Here is a 19,695-nt window from a genome sequence, read left to right as displayed (position 1 = left end):
CTATGCTAAGGGCAATTGAAGTGTTAACCAATAATTCACGTGTCAAAATCATTAATGATAATAGTGAAGTAATTAGTTAGTCGGGTTGTAGTCAAACAAATCATTAAACCCAACACTATCACGAGCAACGTTTCTTTCAGAAAAACTTGTAAAAACAAGTCACTGATCCAAAACAACAAGCTCCCTTAAAGGTTTCATTAGGTGACGTACGTCTTTCATAACACTTATGAATAATGTAGTGATGCATTCTGCTGTGAGCCTGCCTTACAATTATGACCATTCTGAATAGGCCACTTATTGGAAGTTTTACGTCGTAAGGGATTCCCAAAGAGGTTTAAGCACACTAGGATACATACAACGAATAATCACAGAATGTAATCTTCATATGATTTTATGGTAACGTGGATTTCACCAATTAAGGAGCAGATTAAAACAATCACTGGGAGTAGATAGTACATTATTTAACCAATCCCAGAGTGCAAGGGAATTAGCATATTCTGAAGATGATTCTTTCAAACAAAGATTAACATTTAGAAAACAGAGCAGCCTTTCAGAACAAAAAAGTGTCACCTGTTAACTGTGAGCAAAGAAAAATAAATGTACCATTTAAACCGTCCCGTTTAGACTGGCTTTTCACTATCGTTTCACCGCTTGGTGCAGATGTATTTGTAAAACAACTTTGTTTTGGTTGTCAATAGCTATCCGAAAGAAAGAAAAGAAAACCCTTTGCCTGCTACAAGCCTGCTTTGGCAGCCACATGGTCAAGTCGATTTCCGCACAGCAGGCCACGGCAGAATAGCTTTTATTCTGGTCATTTCGCTTGGTCTGTGTTTCGATGGGCAAATATTCAAAATGTTAATAACTTGTGTAAGCTTGGATAAGTTTAATGATTTGATTCGTCCCTTTAGAACGAGGTTTGCTGCAAGGCATTGCCACAGCGATACTATATTATTATTAGGCTACTGAATCATTTTAAAATTATTATATTATTAAAACGACTAGTGTTGACACCAGGTGCTATTTTAATAAACCAACTTGGCGTCTTTGGGCTACAAAGAACGAAAAATTCAAATTGTTCAGGCTTGTTCTTTTCTTTCCGCTGCGGAATTTGTGACAAGGTCGTGTTATATAAACGGTAGGCTACTTTGTTATGTTTCCCAACTAACCACAAATGTGAATGTCTTCATCAAAATAAAAGTCGACAAAAGTAGTCTACTATTGAGTAAACAGGTAAGGAAGCGAGCTGGGGGGAAAAGCCGATGCCGAGAAAGAGACGAAACGGTGCGGGTGATGATGGGTGAAGGTAGAATTTACCACATAAAAAAACAATGCGTTTGGATTAGAAACTCGTTTTTTTGCCAACTGTGCTGTGAGCTATGCTAGAGTTGCGTGGACATAAACGATAAATTACTGGTGATTTCTTGACGTGTTTGCGTAAGAACAGAAGTGACAGCTCTTAAAAATTAGGCTCGCAAACGCATCGTCATTGCACGTGCTATTGGCGCCCCCGCTCGGGCAGGAACCGTTGGATAATTTTCTCTTAAAGGGGAGGACAGGAGGATTTAAGGTGGAATGAACGAATCTCACCCAACGACCCCGACTCCCGTTAAACTAATTAAATAATGAAAATTGGGCTAACTTCTCCAAAATGGAATTAGCTTTATTTTTGATGATGATAAAAAATTGGGTTATCTAAAATTGCGAAGTAGCATACCATTGCTTCATTGTTAAGGTAAAGTTGGGACAACAAAGTTTTTACGTTTTAATGTTTTGTTATAGGCCTTAAACATGATGAAATTAAATATGATAATAATAAAAAAAGAAGAAGAAAATGTTTCCGAGTTACATGATTATAAATGTAATAGGCTCACTTGCCCTGTAGTGATAAAATGAGGAAGTGCTGGAGGAAAAAATAAATAAAAAATGAAGTCGTCTGTAAACGGTATTTTGTTTTTCAGCGCATAATTCCGAATTAAAGACTGTCGGCCTAGTGTACTAAGTTGTAAGTAAACTCAAAGACCAATATCTTTATTTATGCGGTTCTAAAAACACAAAATAAATCTATAAGAGTGATGCATGCACGGTGAATTTCCGATTGTATATCAACACAATAGAAATAGAGTTCCATAGAACAATGTAAATTGAGAATGAAATCAGAATAGCCTATCTGATATTTTATAGGCCTATTTCCCTGTGGGCCATTCATCCAAATGTTGGTAGCTGTCAGTCCAGGTCTACAGTTAAAGATGATGCCGCAAGTTTATGCAGACGAGGAGGAAGAAGACAAAACAAGAAAGAAAAAGTAAATAACAAGTAGGCCTAATATACTAAATATAGCCTATATAAATGAGCGCCATGGCTTTTTATTTACGCAAGTTTTACGGGTCAAGTAGCCTGGTGTTGGGGAACAGGCCTCAAAATCAAAGGTAATAGGGGTACGGGCGGAGTTGGGGAGACTGTGTTGTCCTGAACGGGCGGGTATATTTAGAACTTAGAATAACGTATCTATAATAAGCGAGTTAAACTGTCTGTGACTTTTGACCTTGGCCCTTAAAAATGGATTTTGCGTTCTCGGATCTCAATTTAGTTTATTATTTAGGCTATTTTAAGTAGCCTAGAATTTCCCGTAGGCTATGAAGAGATGAACAAACTCTTCATAATCTAGACAATCAGTTGTAGTATTTTTATTTTTTTGAGCAATATATATATATATATATATATATATATCAGGTTTATATGTTAATGTTCAATGTTGTTGCCTATACATAAATCAGTTCAGCTGAGCTGTCTGTGAGCTGTTCTATTCTATTCGAGGTCATTGCAACCAACAGGGCTGTGCGTAAAAATGGCTATAAGGCGTGTACTTGAATGCAACGGATGTAATACGCCATTTATTCATTTTTTAGCGAACGAAGGATAAATATGAATAAATATCACCTTTTTCAACTGGACTGTTTTGTTGAAAGATGCAATCTCATTTTCTTCAGCTAGAAGGTAAACAAAAGTAGCCTACGAATCGTGGACTGTTTGTCTATCCCGCGCAGCCTCTTATTCGCATAAATTAAGCCGGACTCCGAAATTTAATAATAATAGTACTCTTATCTCTCTCTCTCTCTCTCTCTCTGTCACACACACACAAACCATAAAATATTACATGATAGTTATTCTTAGGTGGGCTTTTTTGTACTTTCTCTTCAATTGCGTTTAGCTATGTTTGATCTGTTCCATGTCCTCAGGTGTTTTAAAAAGCGTTTTAGCTTTAAGCAATTGCACTCTTAGAAGAAAAGGTTCTATATAGAACCTTAAAAGGTTCTAATAGCGCTACGTATTTGGAACCTCTAAAAGGTTCTATACACACTCTTAAAAATGGGTTCCTCTGGGTTCTATATACCCTGGGGTTCCATACTTGGCCAATAGAACCTTTTACCAAAAAAAATGGTTCTATAACCATTTTGGAGTTCCATATTATGAAGCGGGGGATGGAATCATTTCTGGTTCTAAATAGAGCCATTTCTTCTAAGAGTGTGGGTACTCATTTAATTACCGAGTAAACTGTACAATTGCATGCATATTAATCTTCAAGCTTTCATGAAATGAAAGTCAATTCTCTGCGTGACTCTTATTAACGCAATTTAAATGAGCAGAAAACATGAAGAGACGTTGCACCATAATTTGCAGACAAAGTGCTTTATTGTTTTGAGCAATGCTTATGGAATGGAGTGTATATCGGTTTACATCATAACACATGAGACATCCTCCCCTTTGGTTGCCCTCAACAACAGCTTTTCGACTCACATCTGTGAGTGTGAAGTGAAGCAGATTACCAGCGATTCTCCATCACTTCTACTACCTTCACTATCTAGATTAAAACAGTCACAAACGAGGGGATTTTTTTCTTTCAATAAGCCTGCAAACCTGCATACTCAAATAAAATCCAGCCGAACACGTTATCTACTGCTGTTTAGAAAACAAAAAATCGAATTGCTAAAAAGTACATGACATTCCCCCCCACCCAAATGCTTTTGGCAAATGAAGAACATGGTGGAGGGCTTTTGAAGAAGGCGTAAAGTGAAGCTGTATCTTATAGCACTTTTCACATTTAGTGAAATCACATATGCATCGTTGCGTGTGAATCCAGTATTAGAAGCTGAAGCGATGCTCTGATGACACTATCAAAGTCTACCGCTAAAACAGCCTCTTTTGTCATGCCCGTGTTGTTGTTGTTTTGTTCTTTGCGAATATTATAACCAAGACGACAAGGGTTTGTTTTCTTACCCAATGAGAACAATAAAAAAATGCTTCTTTTCCCTGTGCAATGGTTTCTCAAGGGCACAAGCAGCGCTCAGTTTATTAGGAAAATGAAACACTAACCAAGGACGCTGTAACATTGGTGCCGAATAATACTTCCAGATAAAAATGCTTTGAGAAAGCCCGAACACAATTTACAATTAACACTATAACAAGAGCCACACCTACTCATATCAACAAATTCACAATGCACACTCTTGTCCAAAAGGCTTTGCACATAGAATTAGCCGGTCAAGAAGAAATTGTGACCTTTTCTGCGTGTTGTGAACAGAAAGTATGTGGTGTATTCATTTAAAAAAACATCACATCTTAAAACATCAACCCCCCCCCCCCCCCCCCAAAAAAAAAAAAAATTAAAATCAGCTTTTTTTCCAACAACCACCCGAATATTAGAAAATAACAATTTACTTCTGTTTGAAAAAAAAAAAAAAGATTAAAAAATACAGAATTAAATAATTTGGAGTAAAAAGGCACGACTCTTGCACAGTGTATACATTGAAAACACAGTATAAAGCAGGTATGGGACCATCTTAAAAAATAGACCTGGGGTGGGGGAATGGGGAGTTTAGGGCAAGGGAAAAAATAAAATAAAAAATATGACCAAGCATGGAATATACACCATCTCTGGGCTAAACCAGACTGAACACTAAAAAAATAATGCAACATGCATTTTTCCTCTTTTTCCTTTCTTTTTTAGACAGTACTTGTGTTGTAGGATTTTAACATTCTTCATTTATCAGAACACTTTTACCAAATCACACACAGAGTGGTGCTTTCAAATTCAATGTAAAAATATGCGCAAGTGATAAAAAAAAAAATCGAAACCAACGTAGGATGATGCGGCTTTTTCTTTGAATTAGAAAAGTTAAGGACAAATGTTAATCTCTAAGTCATATTACCTGCTTCTAATTCAATGCCATTTATAAAAGTATTCTCCTCTGTTACAGGTATTATGTTTCCCTTGTAAATACCACTGCTGAACCAACAGGATTCTGTGAACATTTTGGTTCCATTCATAATGTGCAAAATATACAACGTTTCATCTATGTTGCTGCCAATTTGAACGTTCAAAAGAATTTCGAACAAAACTCACAAGACATACACACATAAAAAAAAATTAAAAAAAGAAACAATTTTTTAAAAAGAAAACAAAAATAAACAAAGCACCCCTTCCCCAAACCTCCATGGAATACTGAAACACAACACAAAATGGTGTGTCCTGGTACGATGCAAGAGGTAAACTATGTTTTGTCTGCCGAGAACAAGCATATGCGTGAGAACATGTGAAACTGCAAGGCTGCGTTGAACAGTGCCTCATAGTGCTATCGTTGCAGCTCGTAACAGACCGAGTGATCCTAATAAAAAGTGCAACAGTTTAAGGTGCTGATGGCAACTGAATCACTAATGTAACAGAATTCACTGATGACTGAAGAGAAACCACTGATCCTGCTGCCTCAGTGTCTTCATTCTCCCTCCTGTCAAGTTGCTGCAAAACGAAAACAAAAAACCAAAAAAACAAATACCTACCAGAACCTTCGCCTCCATTTCAAACGCGTTTGCCTCAGAACACTGAAGGAACATGCAAAACAGTCAGATTCACCTGTCTGTCCACACAAGGCAATTTGGGGGGCGATGGGTCCTCCTTTTGTAAATGGCTCAAAGAGCGTTTCTTGTTAGTCTGTCCAGAGCAGGAAGAGGACTGTGCGAGTAAGGAGAGTTAGTGAGCGGGGCGGGGTGCCGTGGGGTCAAGTGCTTCAGGTGCCTCTCTGCGAAGCTGTTGACCTCAGAACGGGCATCCGAGGGCTGCGTGACGCGAGTTCGGGTAGGGATGTGATGAAATGAGAACTTCTGTTTTGGCCTCCTTATCCAGAGACGTAATTCTACTAACTGAGCCTCAGAACATCACATGCGCTCTCTTTCCTCTCTCCGTCCTCATCAAAAGGCAAGAAAAGTATCAAACGGAACAAACAAGAAAAAGGGGCATGCATAAGAAAGCAGTAAAAAGCCGGGTGTAACTGTGTCCTTTTCCATCAGTCTCATGGTCCCACAAAAACAAAGAACGAATAGATGAAAATCAAAATGTAAACGAATGGTGGTTGTAGCTGCTGTAGGGGTGCCCCCCTGTGGCAGAGCAGGCGAGTGAGTGAACTACACCCCTCCGCTGGCGTCCCTCTTCATCCCTGTGGACTCAACACAGCTGCCTTAGACTAGGGCAGAATGGTAGTGATGAAATCATAGAACCTCTTCGAGTACTGCTCTGGGTTCACGGTGGAAATCTCTGCCCCAGCCTTTGACAAAACCACAACAACAAAAAGCAGGAGGTTGATCCCTTGATAAAAGCTATAAAGGTTTCAGTCATGCATGCATGACAAATGAGATGACAGGAATAACCAAATAATCCTCTGTAAAGTACTTTTGGTACATGTTAAAAAGTATTTTTTTGGTTAGTGATGTTACTTTTATCCATTTTTACAATGTAAAAATGTTTGCAATTTTTTAAAGAAAAGGTAAAAACCTGTTATTAGGTTATGTTACCTTACCGTACACAAAGAACAATTGTACATGGTTTGTTGTCACATCATGTCATTTTACTCTTAAAGACTGTCAAATGTATGGTTTCAAGATGTAAAAACTAAGAATTTTCTTTATATATGGTAAAAAACAACAACAAAAAAGCTACTTTAGCTACTTCAAGTAACTTGGTATATTAATATTATAACTTCATGAAATGAACAGCTATAAGTTGTAAAATATAAAGGCACCAACATGCAATTCCATAATACCAGAAACATTGTCAATGTTGTTTCACAGTTTCTAGCTGCTGCTTTTTTAACAAATTTAACTGATTTTTTTATAGTGATATAAGTCTACATATTAATAAAAATGACACTTAAAATGTTATAAAAATAAATAAATATTATTATTTTTTTAAGCACTCACCCCATGCTTTACCGTCTTGGCTGCATGAGCAGCCTTTTTCTTGGCATCATAATGCTGCAGGATGTCAATAACAGCCATAAAATACACCTCCTTTCTGGGAGAATCTGGGGGGGAAAAGGTTTGCAATACATTTTCATAATGTGACATAGTACAGAAAAAAGTAGGATGGGTCTTAGCTTATCAATCATGAATTGGTTTGATTGTGAATGGTGTCCGTTACATACCAGCACGGAGACAGAACAGAATGTTTGACTATAAATATTATTTTCACCACCTGCCTAAAAACTCTTATTATATAAGAAGAGTTTTATTTTAAGAATATCATGCCTGGATTAAGCATTCACAATAACCACAGGAACATGCATTCAAAAAAAGGTTAATAATTACAATGGTTTTGAAAGCCGCTCTGACTATTTATCATATGCAGTGGAATATCTTCACAGGACCCATTTCAATAAGACAGGACATAAGCTTCTTTCTTCACTCACTGTCATGGCTTTTGATGGCATAGACGTCAATACTGGGGTCGAAGTCTCCCGGTGAGAGTGGTTTAGAGCTGTCTAGGGTGTTACTGGGACTGTCAGGAGGCGTCCCAACAATCCCTCCATCACTCTCTCCTTCCTCATCTCCCTCATTATCCTCACTTTCCACCTCCTCTTGTTCTGCCCTCTCCACGTCATGGATCCCAACCAGAAGACTGTAGTCCATCAACTTCAGCAAGGCAAGGAACTAGACAGAGATGTGAGGGAAGAATGGAGAGAGGAAGTGCACAAGATGAATACATCATTGTGCCCGTACCAGGCAGACAGAGTGAAAAAGCTAATTCTTCTAAATCATTTACCTCAACATCCTTTCGAAGCTTATCAAGGAAGGTTTTCTTACTTTCCTCATCAATGTATATTTTCTGTCCATCATTGATGAAATCATTGTCTTTATACGTAGGGAGTTCTTTAGCCTGGTAGAAAAGTGAGAAACAATTTAGTCTGCTAAAGAAAGTAAAGAACATCTTAAGAGATTCATCATTAACATTCAAATAAATTCAGACCCTCGTCATGTCATGTAATATCATGCAGCACACCAGGGGGTGCTCTAGATTCACAATAGAGGCTGTTTGGCACATTCAGCTGCATGTAGTGTCAAGGGACCCTCATATGAACAAATGAGGCAGCAGTCTAACAGTTTGGCTGATTTAGCTGATCTACATTTTTGCTTAGAGATATTCAGAATTGCCTAAGAAAGAAATAAGCTTTTAAACAGAGTTAAGATGCATGTAGCAACAATGCTTTGGCATTAATGTAAATCAGCTACGACTCAATATGACTCAGCTGTGAGTAATTATTACTCACAACAACTACTTAATAATTAAGTAATAACTTTTTATGGCTTGTTCGAACTAATGAAAATGAATGCGGGCGAAAATGTCCTCAAGGGTGATAAAACCTCCAGAATGAACACACTCCAGCAATTCTCTGTAATTAGCTCATTTGGTAGCCTTGCTCCAGACTCCAGTAAATACTATATTAATGGACTTTAACAGCCTCTACCGTTTGCAGATTTCCCAACTTTTAAAAGCAAACATACACCAATCAAACTGTTGTGAAATCCAGGTAGATCATTGATAGTTGAAGCGTGCCCTGCTGGTGGGTTGCAGAACATTAGGAAAGGACATTGGGGCACTGATGAAATAGTTTGCATTCATGACAGATTTATACATGTCCCCAATCTTATTGTGTAAGATTCATCTGTATATGTTATTCCAAAGACAAGAAATGTGCCCTTATTTTTCAACCTCTATCTTCCAAACATTTTTTTTTATAATATTTAACCTGCTGCAGGACTGAATCGCACATTATATGGCAGCATAGTTAATTTGTTTGTTTCTCTTAATGCAATACAAGCATCTATGTTTATTAAAACCTATTCTAGGTTGACTGCCAGCATACCACGGCTTGAGACGAAAACTCGAAAGCAGAGAGAGAGCATCTGATGTGTGATCAGGGATTAATGGCTCTTGCTTGTTTTACGAGTGTGTTTGACTTTACTTTTATGTGGAAAAATAGTATTTATGGCCAGTACACTACACAAGAATATATTAATGATTCAAGTCAATGTGTGAATTATAAAATTATGCACTGAAGCAAAACCAGAACATAAATATTTGCCTTTGCAAATATTTCTGATTTAGTTATTTCAAAGTCCACATTTGCACCGACATGTACAGGCACAATTTTTTTTTTTTTTTAAAAACAGGCTGTTCTCAGAAAACAGAGTGTGTGAAGAAAATCAACATTTCTTTCTACTCCTCTTCATGACTTGGCCAGACAACAAGCAGCTTAATGGCTGCTAACACAGTGAGTCCTCTGAGAAGGGGGTGAAGCCTTATATCCTATAGCCTATATGTGGGACACAGGGCTGACAGTGACGGCCAGTATCCCTATTAAGCAGTGACCTTAAATTGGCACAGTTTCAACAGTCATGTGTAAAGCTGCCTTTGGCCTGTAATAGAACAGCACCAAGTTCAGCATTTATTCAAAGAGCGAGAATAAATAGCTAAGTACAGTATTCATAATCCATATGGCAGATGAGAGACTGCAAAAAAATTTCCTTAATCAGCATTCTTGTTTTTCTAATGTAAAAACCTAAACATTTCTAACAGCCAGATAATTGACTTGAGATGCAAAACTGTGTGGTTTTTTTTACTGTGTGTGGTTTTTAAGACTAGTTTGTAGAAATATATTCTTAGAAAACATTTTAGTTCCATTTAATATTCCAATTTAATCTGATTCATATAATTTGCAATATGTAAGAACAACAAATATATTTTCTCTGAAATCAAGGCTCTTTTTCTTTGTCTTGTTTTAGATAAAGATGCTGATTCGCTTTACCTAAAATCTCTTTAAAATTTGGCAATTAAAATATGAAATTGTTAAAAAAAAATTACATTTGTTTAATACAAAGACACATACAATTACAAGGATCAATGGCTAACTGCTAACATATTTCTTCTTTGTTAAATTCTAGTACTTTCTGTTGACTAAGAGAGAAACAGTATTCATCCTTTTTATTTACATTTGCAGTGTTGATGCCACTGCAGCTTACAGCCTCTTGGTTTAATCTCCACAGCTTAAAAAAGCACCATGGACTTTGCTTCACCTTGACACACTAAGTATAGGATAGATCTACATCTGCGCACCCGATAATCACACAAACGCTCTAAAATAGCACGCCTCACTCTTATACTCACTCTCTGCTTCGCAGTAAATTAAGCTGCTCGAAGTGACATATGATTAGCCACTACAGAATGAACCATCTTTAACAAACCCACAAACAACAAAGAGACTTGGCATGCAATATACTCTGAACACAGAAACTACTCTTGACTGACACAAGAAAGCTATTATACTCATACACACTCACCTAAAGGATTTTGGGAACACCATACTAACACTGTGTTTGACCCCCTTTCGCCTTCAGAACTGCCTTAATTCTACGTGGCATTGATTTAACAAGGTGCTGAAAGCATTCTTTAGAAATGTTGGCCCATATTGATAGGATAGCATCTTGCGGTTGATGGAGATTTGTGGGATGCACATCCAGGGCACGAAGCTCCCGTTCCACCACATCCCAAAGATGCTCTAGTCTATTGGGTTGAGATCTGGTGACTGTGGGGGCCATTTTAGTACACTGAACTCTTTGTCATGTTCAAGAATCCAATTTGAAATGATTCAAGCTTTATGACATGGTGAATTATCCTGCTGGAAGTAGCCATCAGAGGATGGGTACATGGTGGTGACCATAAAGCAGGCATGTGATTGGCTAAGGACAAAAAAGCAGGAAATATTCTGAGAGACCGTTATGGTAACTTTACAGCAGTACAGTCCAGCAAGATAGTCATTTTATGCAAAACCATAGAGCTTTATCTACAGATCAATAATATTATTAACATTGAATCATCTTGGAGAGAGTTTCATCGTTGTTGACTGCCGTAACCGAATGCAACTGAATGCTGAATGGAGATAGACTGACAGCCGCAGCGGAGGGAAAAGTTTACGTGAACTTGAATTTAAAGAAGGACTATAGTAGTAAAAAATCTGCAAGCGCTTTTTTCTCTTTTTTTACAGATGATTGCATGATTTGCTTTCATCACATTTTCAGGTCGGAAAATCTGGAATTCCGGATTAATCCGGAAAAATCACATCCCTGATAAAGGGATGGACATGGTCAAAAGCAATGCTCAGGTTGGCCGTGGCATTTAAACGATGCTCAATTGGCACTAAGGGGCCTAAAGTGTGTCAAGAAAACATCCCCCACACCATTACACCACCACCACTAGCCTGCACAGTGGTAACAAGGCATGATGGATCCATGTTCTCATTCTGTTTACGCCAAATTCTGACTCTACCATCTGAACGTCTCAACAGAAATCGAGACTCATCAGACCAGGCAACATTTTTACAGTCTTCAACTGTCCAATTTTGGCGAGCTCTTGCAAATTGTAGCCTCTTTTTCCTATTTGTAGGGGAGATGAGTGGTACCCGGTGAGGTCTTCTGCTGTTGTAGCCCATCCGCCTCAAAGTTGTGTGTGTTGTGGCTTCACAAATGCTTTGCTGCACACCTCGGTTGTAACGAGTGGTTATTTCAGTCAAAGTCGCTCTTCTATCAGCTTTTATCTGTCCATTCTCCTCTGACCTCTAGCATCAACAAAGCATTTTCGCCCACAGGACTGCCGCATACTGGATGTTTTTCCCTTTTCACACCATTCTTTGTAAACCCTAGCTTTGTGCATGAAAATCTCAGTAACTGAGCAGATTGTGAAATACTTTCGGCCCGTCTGGCACCAACAACCATGCCACAATCAAAATTGCTTAAATCACCTTTCTTTCATTCTGACATTCAGTTTGGGGTTCAGGAGATTGTCTTGACCAGGACCACACCCCAAAATGCAATGAAGCAACTGCCATGTGATAAGTTGATTAGATAATTGCATAAATGAGAAATTGAACAGGTGTTCCTAATAATCCTTTAGGTGAGTATATATATATATATATATACACATATATACATACAGTATATAAAGGTAAACTTATTTCTTTTCCTCCTGAATTTAGTTTGAGTTTGAGGGTGAAACTGACCTTTTCTTTGTCACTTGCCTCTCTGGCAACAGTAGATCCCTAAATAGAAGAAAAATGTGAACATGTCAAATCATATAATAATCATCTGGATTGACTTTGCCACTCATTTTTCATAATCCTTACCTTTAGGTCATATTTCTTATACACAGACAACCGATGGCTGAATACGTTGCGTGTGACTATCATATAAGTCTCGTCTCCATCTACAGTGAGGCGGTACATGCCTAAGAACTGTGGCAGCAGTGTGGTACCATGATATTCCACGATATACTGCAGCGAGAAAAGAACTTATAACCATCTGGCTCATTATAAATGTGCATGTAAATTTAAAAATGATTGGTAAAACATCAGTCAAATGCATAAAGTGCTTGTATAGGGAATGTATGAGCTTTTGTGTTCGCACCTGATGGTACTTCTTGAGAATGTTGTGCATCTCAGCCACGTCTTCGCTGCTTATGGTCTTGATGACGTACCTCTTGTCGTAGGAGGTGTGGAAGCGAGCACCACTACGACCCTGAGCTTCACTGACGAGGGGCGCGCTACGGGTCAAAGAGTTCTGCCAACACACAGAAAAGAGGAGGATGTCTTGCCATACACAATAAACACAACAATGGATGCAACTGACAGGCCTTGGACTCATTTATACATGAAGTGATATCTAAACATCATCACACTGAATTAGAAATGAATAATAATTCAAAAAGCAGAGAAGTTGAAACAGACCATTTCTCTTCAACTTCCCATCTTTAACTATCATGTTCAACTTTGCATTTATTTACACATTTTCTTTAAGCACACTTTGGCAACCACCAATGTTTATTAGCAACTGATTAACACTATAAAATTGTGGATCTAAAAAGCAGTATTTTTCCACTTTTCCACAAAATCTGGCCCTGTTACACATTACAGTTTTGAGCCAGAAAAATCAGTTGTACAGCACACACCTTCTTGTTTCGATCCAGGAACCAATAATGTTACTATCCAGAATGCAAGACGATGTAATTACCCTAAAAGTTTGATGCTTAGTATTTTTTGAGTCTTCGATGTATAGAAACTTCTAAAGAACCGCATTTACAGTATTTTAATTTATTATTACAGTATTTATTACTTTATTACAGTATTTTTTGTAACAATGTTAACGTCTTTACTATCACTTTTGATCAAATTAAATGAATCCTTGCTGAATGTATTAATTTCTTAAATTTGTTTTTATCATACATACTCAAAAATAAGAATATGCACAGTAGGGCTGCACAAAGTTTCGTTTTAGCACCGATATCACTTTATACGCACCCGTGATAGTCACATCGCAGGATGTGAAATGAAGTATAGGGTTCGTATTTGATCCGTACAGGTCAACAGTCTCCTCGCTCGGAAGTGAACGCATGTGATTCGCAGATTAATTGCAAAGTTTAACCATCATAGAGTTAAGTCCTGTCAGTTTAAACATCAAGTGCAAGAAGAATGCAACTCACACACAGAGCCACGCAAACAGCAAGTAAAGTTTGTGAACACCAAATTCCCTTCCCTTTCTTATCTATTTGTGCTTGAACGGTTCTGTGCACGGAAAAATAAGTCAAAATGCCCGTTTCGACGAGTTTCCTCATAAACGCAGTTGGTTATGAGTTGTAAACAGAGAAAGAAAATGTATGTTTGTCATTACAGTATTGGATATGTGCATTCTATTGAATACTGTTTGTGTCACCAAAGTTAATCAAACAACAAAAGAGAAAGAGAAAATCTTTTTTGTAGCTTTAACAAAGATAAACTGTATTGATTATATGAATCACATTTAATTTATACAGCTAAGATTATGCAGTGTTATTTTACATTTGAATATACAATGTCTGTACCTGAATAGTTAATTTACCATAAAAAACAAAGCACTGCATATTTCATCAGTGTCTTTGTTCTATTGTATTCAGATGCTTGTAATTTGTTTATTAGTTTCTATGCAGAATGCAGATGCACTACCTTAAATAATAACCCCAATCATCCTAGAATGATTCAAATCGTTCTCATTGAAATTGTTTTCATATAGCAGAAAAACTAAATATCGCAATGACAGTTTATTCCAATATCGTGGCGCCCTAATGCACAACAAAAAATAAGCCTGTGATGCTGATTGTTGCATGTTTGTTTGTGGACAGTTTAAGTAGTAAGTCAGTTATGTCATGCTGAAAGTTCTGAAGTTCAAGTTCTGAAAAAGGGTTGACAGAACTCACCACTGAGCATTGGCTCTCGTGGAAAAAGGGTATAAGAGTTTTACTGTATTGCCCTGCCCACCAACACATGACCACTTAGATGTGGACAGACAGCTATTTTTCAACTGCTCTGTATCAATTTCAGGTAAAAAGCTCATTGTGGACACAAAGCACATGAAAAGACCGGAGGGTTTCTGCTCAATGTGGAGGAGTGACAGGTACAGCTGCACTGAGCAGTTCTACGTACATTTACAGGTATGCTACCTCAAACATGTAACATACACAACACAACAACACATATTTCTATCGCCTCTTTGATGCGTCTCTGTTCCTCAAATCTATGTGGTTGGATTTCCTCATGACCATATTCACCAAGTATACTCATTAAACACAAACCCAAAACCAGGAAATGAGATTTCGAAAGGCTTCCCAGGCTGAGTCATGCGGGTTAGGGCCTGTAGCTGTTCAGCTGATGGCTCATTCCGCAGGGAAGTGGTGCACAGATGGGCTGAAAAAATAGTGATGATGAGGCACGTAGCTGTCAGAGGACGCAGGGCGGACTGAAAAAACACACAGCTAGGAAATCATAGCGGGATTACGCTATATCTGTATTACAAAACAGCTGTTATCAGGCAGGTAGTTTTGCATAGCCAGACTCTTGACTTGCGGCATAACGTCTAGTCCCAAGTACCGCCCACTTATAACCAACATGAAAAGCTGTCCTAAACTAGCCTAATTATATAGGGTGGTTCTCAAAACTTTTGATTCCAAGACCCCACATTGTCCACAGTAATATTTCAAGGGCCCATGACTCTTCCAGTCGTTCTTGAATTACTGGATTAGATTAGATTAGACTAAAAATTAGTGTATTCATAATAAAAATGCTCATAGATTTTATTAATTTACATTGTCAGAGCTAGAAAATATATTTTTTAATTACGTTACCTTATATATCCAGGTTTTTCAAGCAACAGTTGTCGAGGGTGGAATATAAACTAAGAAATATCTTGATTTATAACTTCAATGGTTATTTTGTCTGGTTTTAAATTATTTTAACTAATCTTGAGAAACACTGTAATAGGCATCCTTAAAATTGATTAGCTGATTTTGAAAATATGTAGTTGTACGAACACATTTCTGCAATAATTAGTGCAATAAAGGTTTCATTAATCTCTGATGTATAACATAGGAAGCCTAGACTACAATAAACTGCCAGTAAACAGCTCGCACTGAACGTCTCTAATCAAGATCATAAAATAAGCACATTCTGGGAAGCTGATGCTTTTTTTTGTATGTAAAAGGGTTACAGTCATAATGTAATGCCTTTTAAACCCACACAAGCAGACAGGGAGCTCTAACCAAGACCTTGAGCTCTAACTGATTACAGTGAAACGCAAAGGCATATCTTCCCTCATTAGCCAAAATTAGAAATGTTGAGAAAAGCCCTTCTTACCTAAAGCACACTGATTGCGACTACTCTTGCTAAAAAAGGTATGTTCTTCTATGAAAGGGATATAAGGAAAGGGATATGAAGGCAATTAAGAACATTTGAACGTGGGAGGCTGGAAGATGCAAGGACAGCTCTGACATTACTGTGTTATTATGGGGAATAATAGTCCTAATTACGACAGCAAATCGAGTGGTTAATGACTAAATTACTTCTTGGTAATTATGGGCTTTTCTCACAGAGACCTCAATCTGTTTGGCATTATTTAGTAAGGAGTACACTGATATTTTGTGTTAGTCAAATGCAGTATTACGCTGTGGTTTTAAGACACTGAACATGACACCTTGGATCATTTCTCTCCCTTTCACAAAGCTTACCTGGAAGTCCTGGTCATCAATGTTGAACCTCTCTCTCAAATTACGGAAAACAAGAGGGCAGTACTCCTTGAATTTAAAATGGCTTGGCATATTCTCTCTGAAAAGCAAAGCAGCAAAGAGATAAAAGTGAATATACCAAATAAACATCTCTAGAGTAGGCTGGGTCAATCTCACAAAGAAAAGTCAGTCATTTTTGTATTTTTACAATGAAACGGAAGATACGAGTCTTCTCTAGAGTGACGAATAAAGGAAAGAAGAAGAAAAAAATGCTGGGATATTTTTTCAATCGAGAACTAAGTGCTGCAACAATGACATATTTTTGTAGGCAAACCCAGAAGTTAGCATTGCACTGGTTCCCTTGACAAAAAACCCAATATGATTTTTCCCAAAAACTTTTGAATTGTCACAAAAAATACTCTCAGTGATCAACAAAAGTTTATGGTACTTGCATTTTTTTGTCCATTAAAGTAATTGTCACAAATTACCAACTTTAATGAAAATTTGAAGCCTACCGGTAAATACAATTTGACACAAAAAAGTTAATCTTAGGCTATAAATGAACTACGCCACAGTCGCTCGACTTCAATTTCCGGTGAAGGTCTAAGGATGCTGGATTACTTCTGCCGATCGCAGAGTGCAATGCTATACCGAGAAGTGATGGCTCTATGGCTATACTAAAGAAACGTTAGTCACAAAAACAGACACCCGTCATTTTGTTTATGCTTGTTTATTATATTAAATAAACATAACTATGTATAAAATTACATCTAAACGTATTAAAGTTTCGTTTCAAAGACGGGAGGACAGTAAATTTTAAAGACTCTGCCATTATCCCGTTTTCTTCGGTTTTCCTCCGCTTTAAATCTCCCCAACCGGAAACTGAAGAGCAGCCTTGCGTCAAATGCGGAACTTATGCGTGCATATTAGGGCTGTGCCATATCATACCGTCCACGATAATGGGCTCTATGCACGGCGTTATTTCCGGTGAAGGATTAAGGATGCTCGATAACTTCCGCCGATCATAGAGTCCAATGCAATACCGAGAATTTATATTGAATTTTATACTCCATGGTTATACCAATGAAACGTTAGTCACAAAAACAGATAAAACAGACACCCCTCGTTGTGTTTATGCTTCTTTTTAAAATTATATTAAATAAACATAACTATATATAAAATTACATCTAAACGTATGTACGTTTCGTTTCAAAGACGGGAGGACAGTAAATATTGAAGACTCTGCCATAATCCCGTTTTCTCCGGTTTTCCTCCGCTTTAATCTACACAACCGGAAATGGACGAGCATCCTTACGTCAAATGCGGAACTTATGCGTGCATATAGCCCATACCGGTATAAAATTTTACATGATAAAAAATTGTCATATCGCGATATTGATGATATGATGACGTATGGCGTATTTACGTTACTTAGCGCGTGCACAACAACACAGCAGCATGTCAGCCTCCGGATCAGATCAAGATTTAGTTCCTAAAAAGGGCGCTACTTCAATAGTATGGAAGTTGTTTGAGTACAAGAGGTCAGATCTCCAACAACACAATTATTATTATTTTTTTTTTTGTCAAATATGCATGAAAACTCGTTTTACCACTTCCCTACTAGCGTACATTTTGCATTCGCCTAATCTTCCTTCAGAGTTTCCGCAGTTCGGGTACAACAGTCAACACGATTAAACTCTTTCTAAGATGATTCAATGTTACTATTATTGTATTTGTAAATACAAGTTCTATGCTTTCGCATAAAACAACTTTATCTTGCTGGACTTTATTGCTGTAACGTTAACTAAATCATCATGTTACTTTCTACCGGCCGGGTGTCTGTTAGAGCAAAACACTAGAGTCAGAGCACTATTGTTCATCACGCCCACAGTAACTGAAATGTAAAACTGTTAAAAGAAAGGACTCGATAAACGATTGCATAGCTAGATGCTGCTGTATATTATACACGACGCTACGCATCAATATTTATTTCCTTTGTGCTTTGAACTGTTCAGTGCGGAGTATTCGACGCGCTGCGCGTGCGCACTGTGACTCCGTGTTGCTTCAAGCGCATCATTCAGCGCTCGGGATGCGCATAAGCGCTGTGCGATATATTGGAGCCTTTCATATCATAATACTTTTGCGCAATGAAAGATTATTAATAGCCTTTCTTCTGTCCTATCGATCATATGTTGCTGCCTCATTAAACAGCTGTGCTATTCATTTTAAACATGCCTCAATTTTATAGTAGACTAGGCTATATAATAATTAATCCTTTTGATTTGTTACCTTGTTTTTTTTCATGAATGTACAATACAAAGAGCAATGTGTAAAGTTTTACCAGATTACAATTCTCTTATTTATTCCCCACTAAATGTTTTTTTTCCCTAAATGTTCCGATTTTATACAATTATTGTATAAATTAGGTATTGTATACCTCATTTGATGCTAATCCAAAAACTATGCAAGGCAACTGTTACATTTTGAAGGTTTGTTTGGATTGCCGCTGTTTGTTTAAATTTTTTGTACTTCAAAGTTTAGGTAAATTTTATTAGGTGACAATATTGTGCAGGCTTCTGAAGTTATTGTTAATATTGTTAATGTATTACTGTAGTTATTGTTAAAATAAAATGATAAGGAGTTATGTTATACTTTTTTTTTGCACTAATGCTGCTGCCAGCCAGCTGCAATCACCAATAAAACATTGTTTCATATATATTTTTTCTATATCGTGATAAATATCATTATCGCAAATATTCTTGAAATATCGTGATATAATTTTTAGGCTATATCGCCCACCCCTAGTGCATATAGCCTATTGAGAATGGGGAACAGTGAAAAGTTTGGAGAGGAACTCACTTGTTGAAAAGGTGGTTGTCCACTTTAATCTTAGAGTAGGCTTTGAAGTCATCAGGCATAAGCATGATGGGAATCTGAACATGGCTCAACTCATTTATCTAGAGAGAAGGAAAGAGATTCAGTTAATGGTTTGAGTCTTTAAATGGGAGTCAAATGTAGTGGTCACCCGATATGGGCAAGGAAACCTATGACCAATACCAATATCTTGAGGGTAGGGAAGCCTATAAAAATATGCATATAATACAATTTAAAACATGAGATGTAAAAAACTTATGAAAAAAAAACGTATGTAAAATTTTATAGAACTATTAAACTATTTAATAAAAAAAACAAAGAAACACAGAGAAAGTTAGGTGTGGTTAACTGCAGATGGTGATGAAATAATGTGAAAATGGCCAAGTATCAACTGATTAAACAGTCTGTTGGCTATC

At 37.3% G+C, this 19,695-nt stretch overlaps 1 protein-coding gene across 2 annotated transcripts in view; it reads right to left on the bottom strand.

Moving 5' to 3' along the window:
• Positions 1-3,671: 3,671 nt before the first annotated feature.
• The window catches only part of pip4k2aa (phosphatidylinositol-5-phosphate 4-kinase, type II, alpha a), a 29,361-nt gene continuing 13,337 nt past the window's right edge, over positions 3,672-19,695 (bottom strand). For both annotated transcript variants that reach the window (XM_039666783.2, XM_039666784.2), the window contains exons 2-10: positions 19,265-19,362; positions 16,409-16,505; positions 12,784-12,936; positions 12,504-12,650; positions 12,381-12,419; positions 8,090-8,203; positions 7,737-7,977; positions 7,249-7,352; positions 3,672-6,596 (exon numbers count right to left, since the gene is read on the bottom strand). In XM_039666783.2, the coding sequence (XP_039522717.1) occupies positions 6,516-6,596; positions 7,249-7,352; positions 7,737-7,977; positions 8,090-8,203; positions 12,381-12,419; positions 12,504-12,650; positions 12,784-12,936; positions 16,409-16,505; positions 19,265-19,362 (1,074 nt within the window). In that variant the 3' untranslated portion in view covers positions 3,672-6,515. The remainder of the gene's footprint in view (positions 6,597-7,248; positions 7,353-7,736; positions 7,978-8,089; positions 8,204-12,380; positions 12,420-12,503; positions 12,651-12,783; positions 12,937-16,408; positions 16,506-19,264; positions 19,363-19,695) is intronic.

Source organism: Pimephales promelas, chromosome 22 (genome assembly GCF_988280905.1).
Source record: "Pimephales promelas chromosome 22, fPimPro1.hap1.1, whole genome shotgun sequence".
Lineage (NCBI taxonomy): Eukaryota > Metazoa > Chordata > Actinopteri > Cypriniformes > Leuciscidae > Pimephales > Pimephales promelas.
This window is presented reverse-complemented; position numbering and strand designations above follow the sequence as displayed.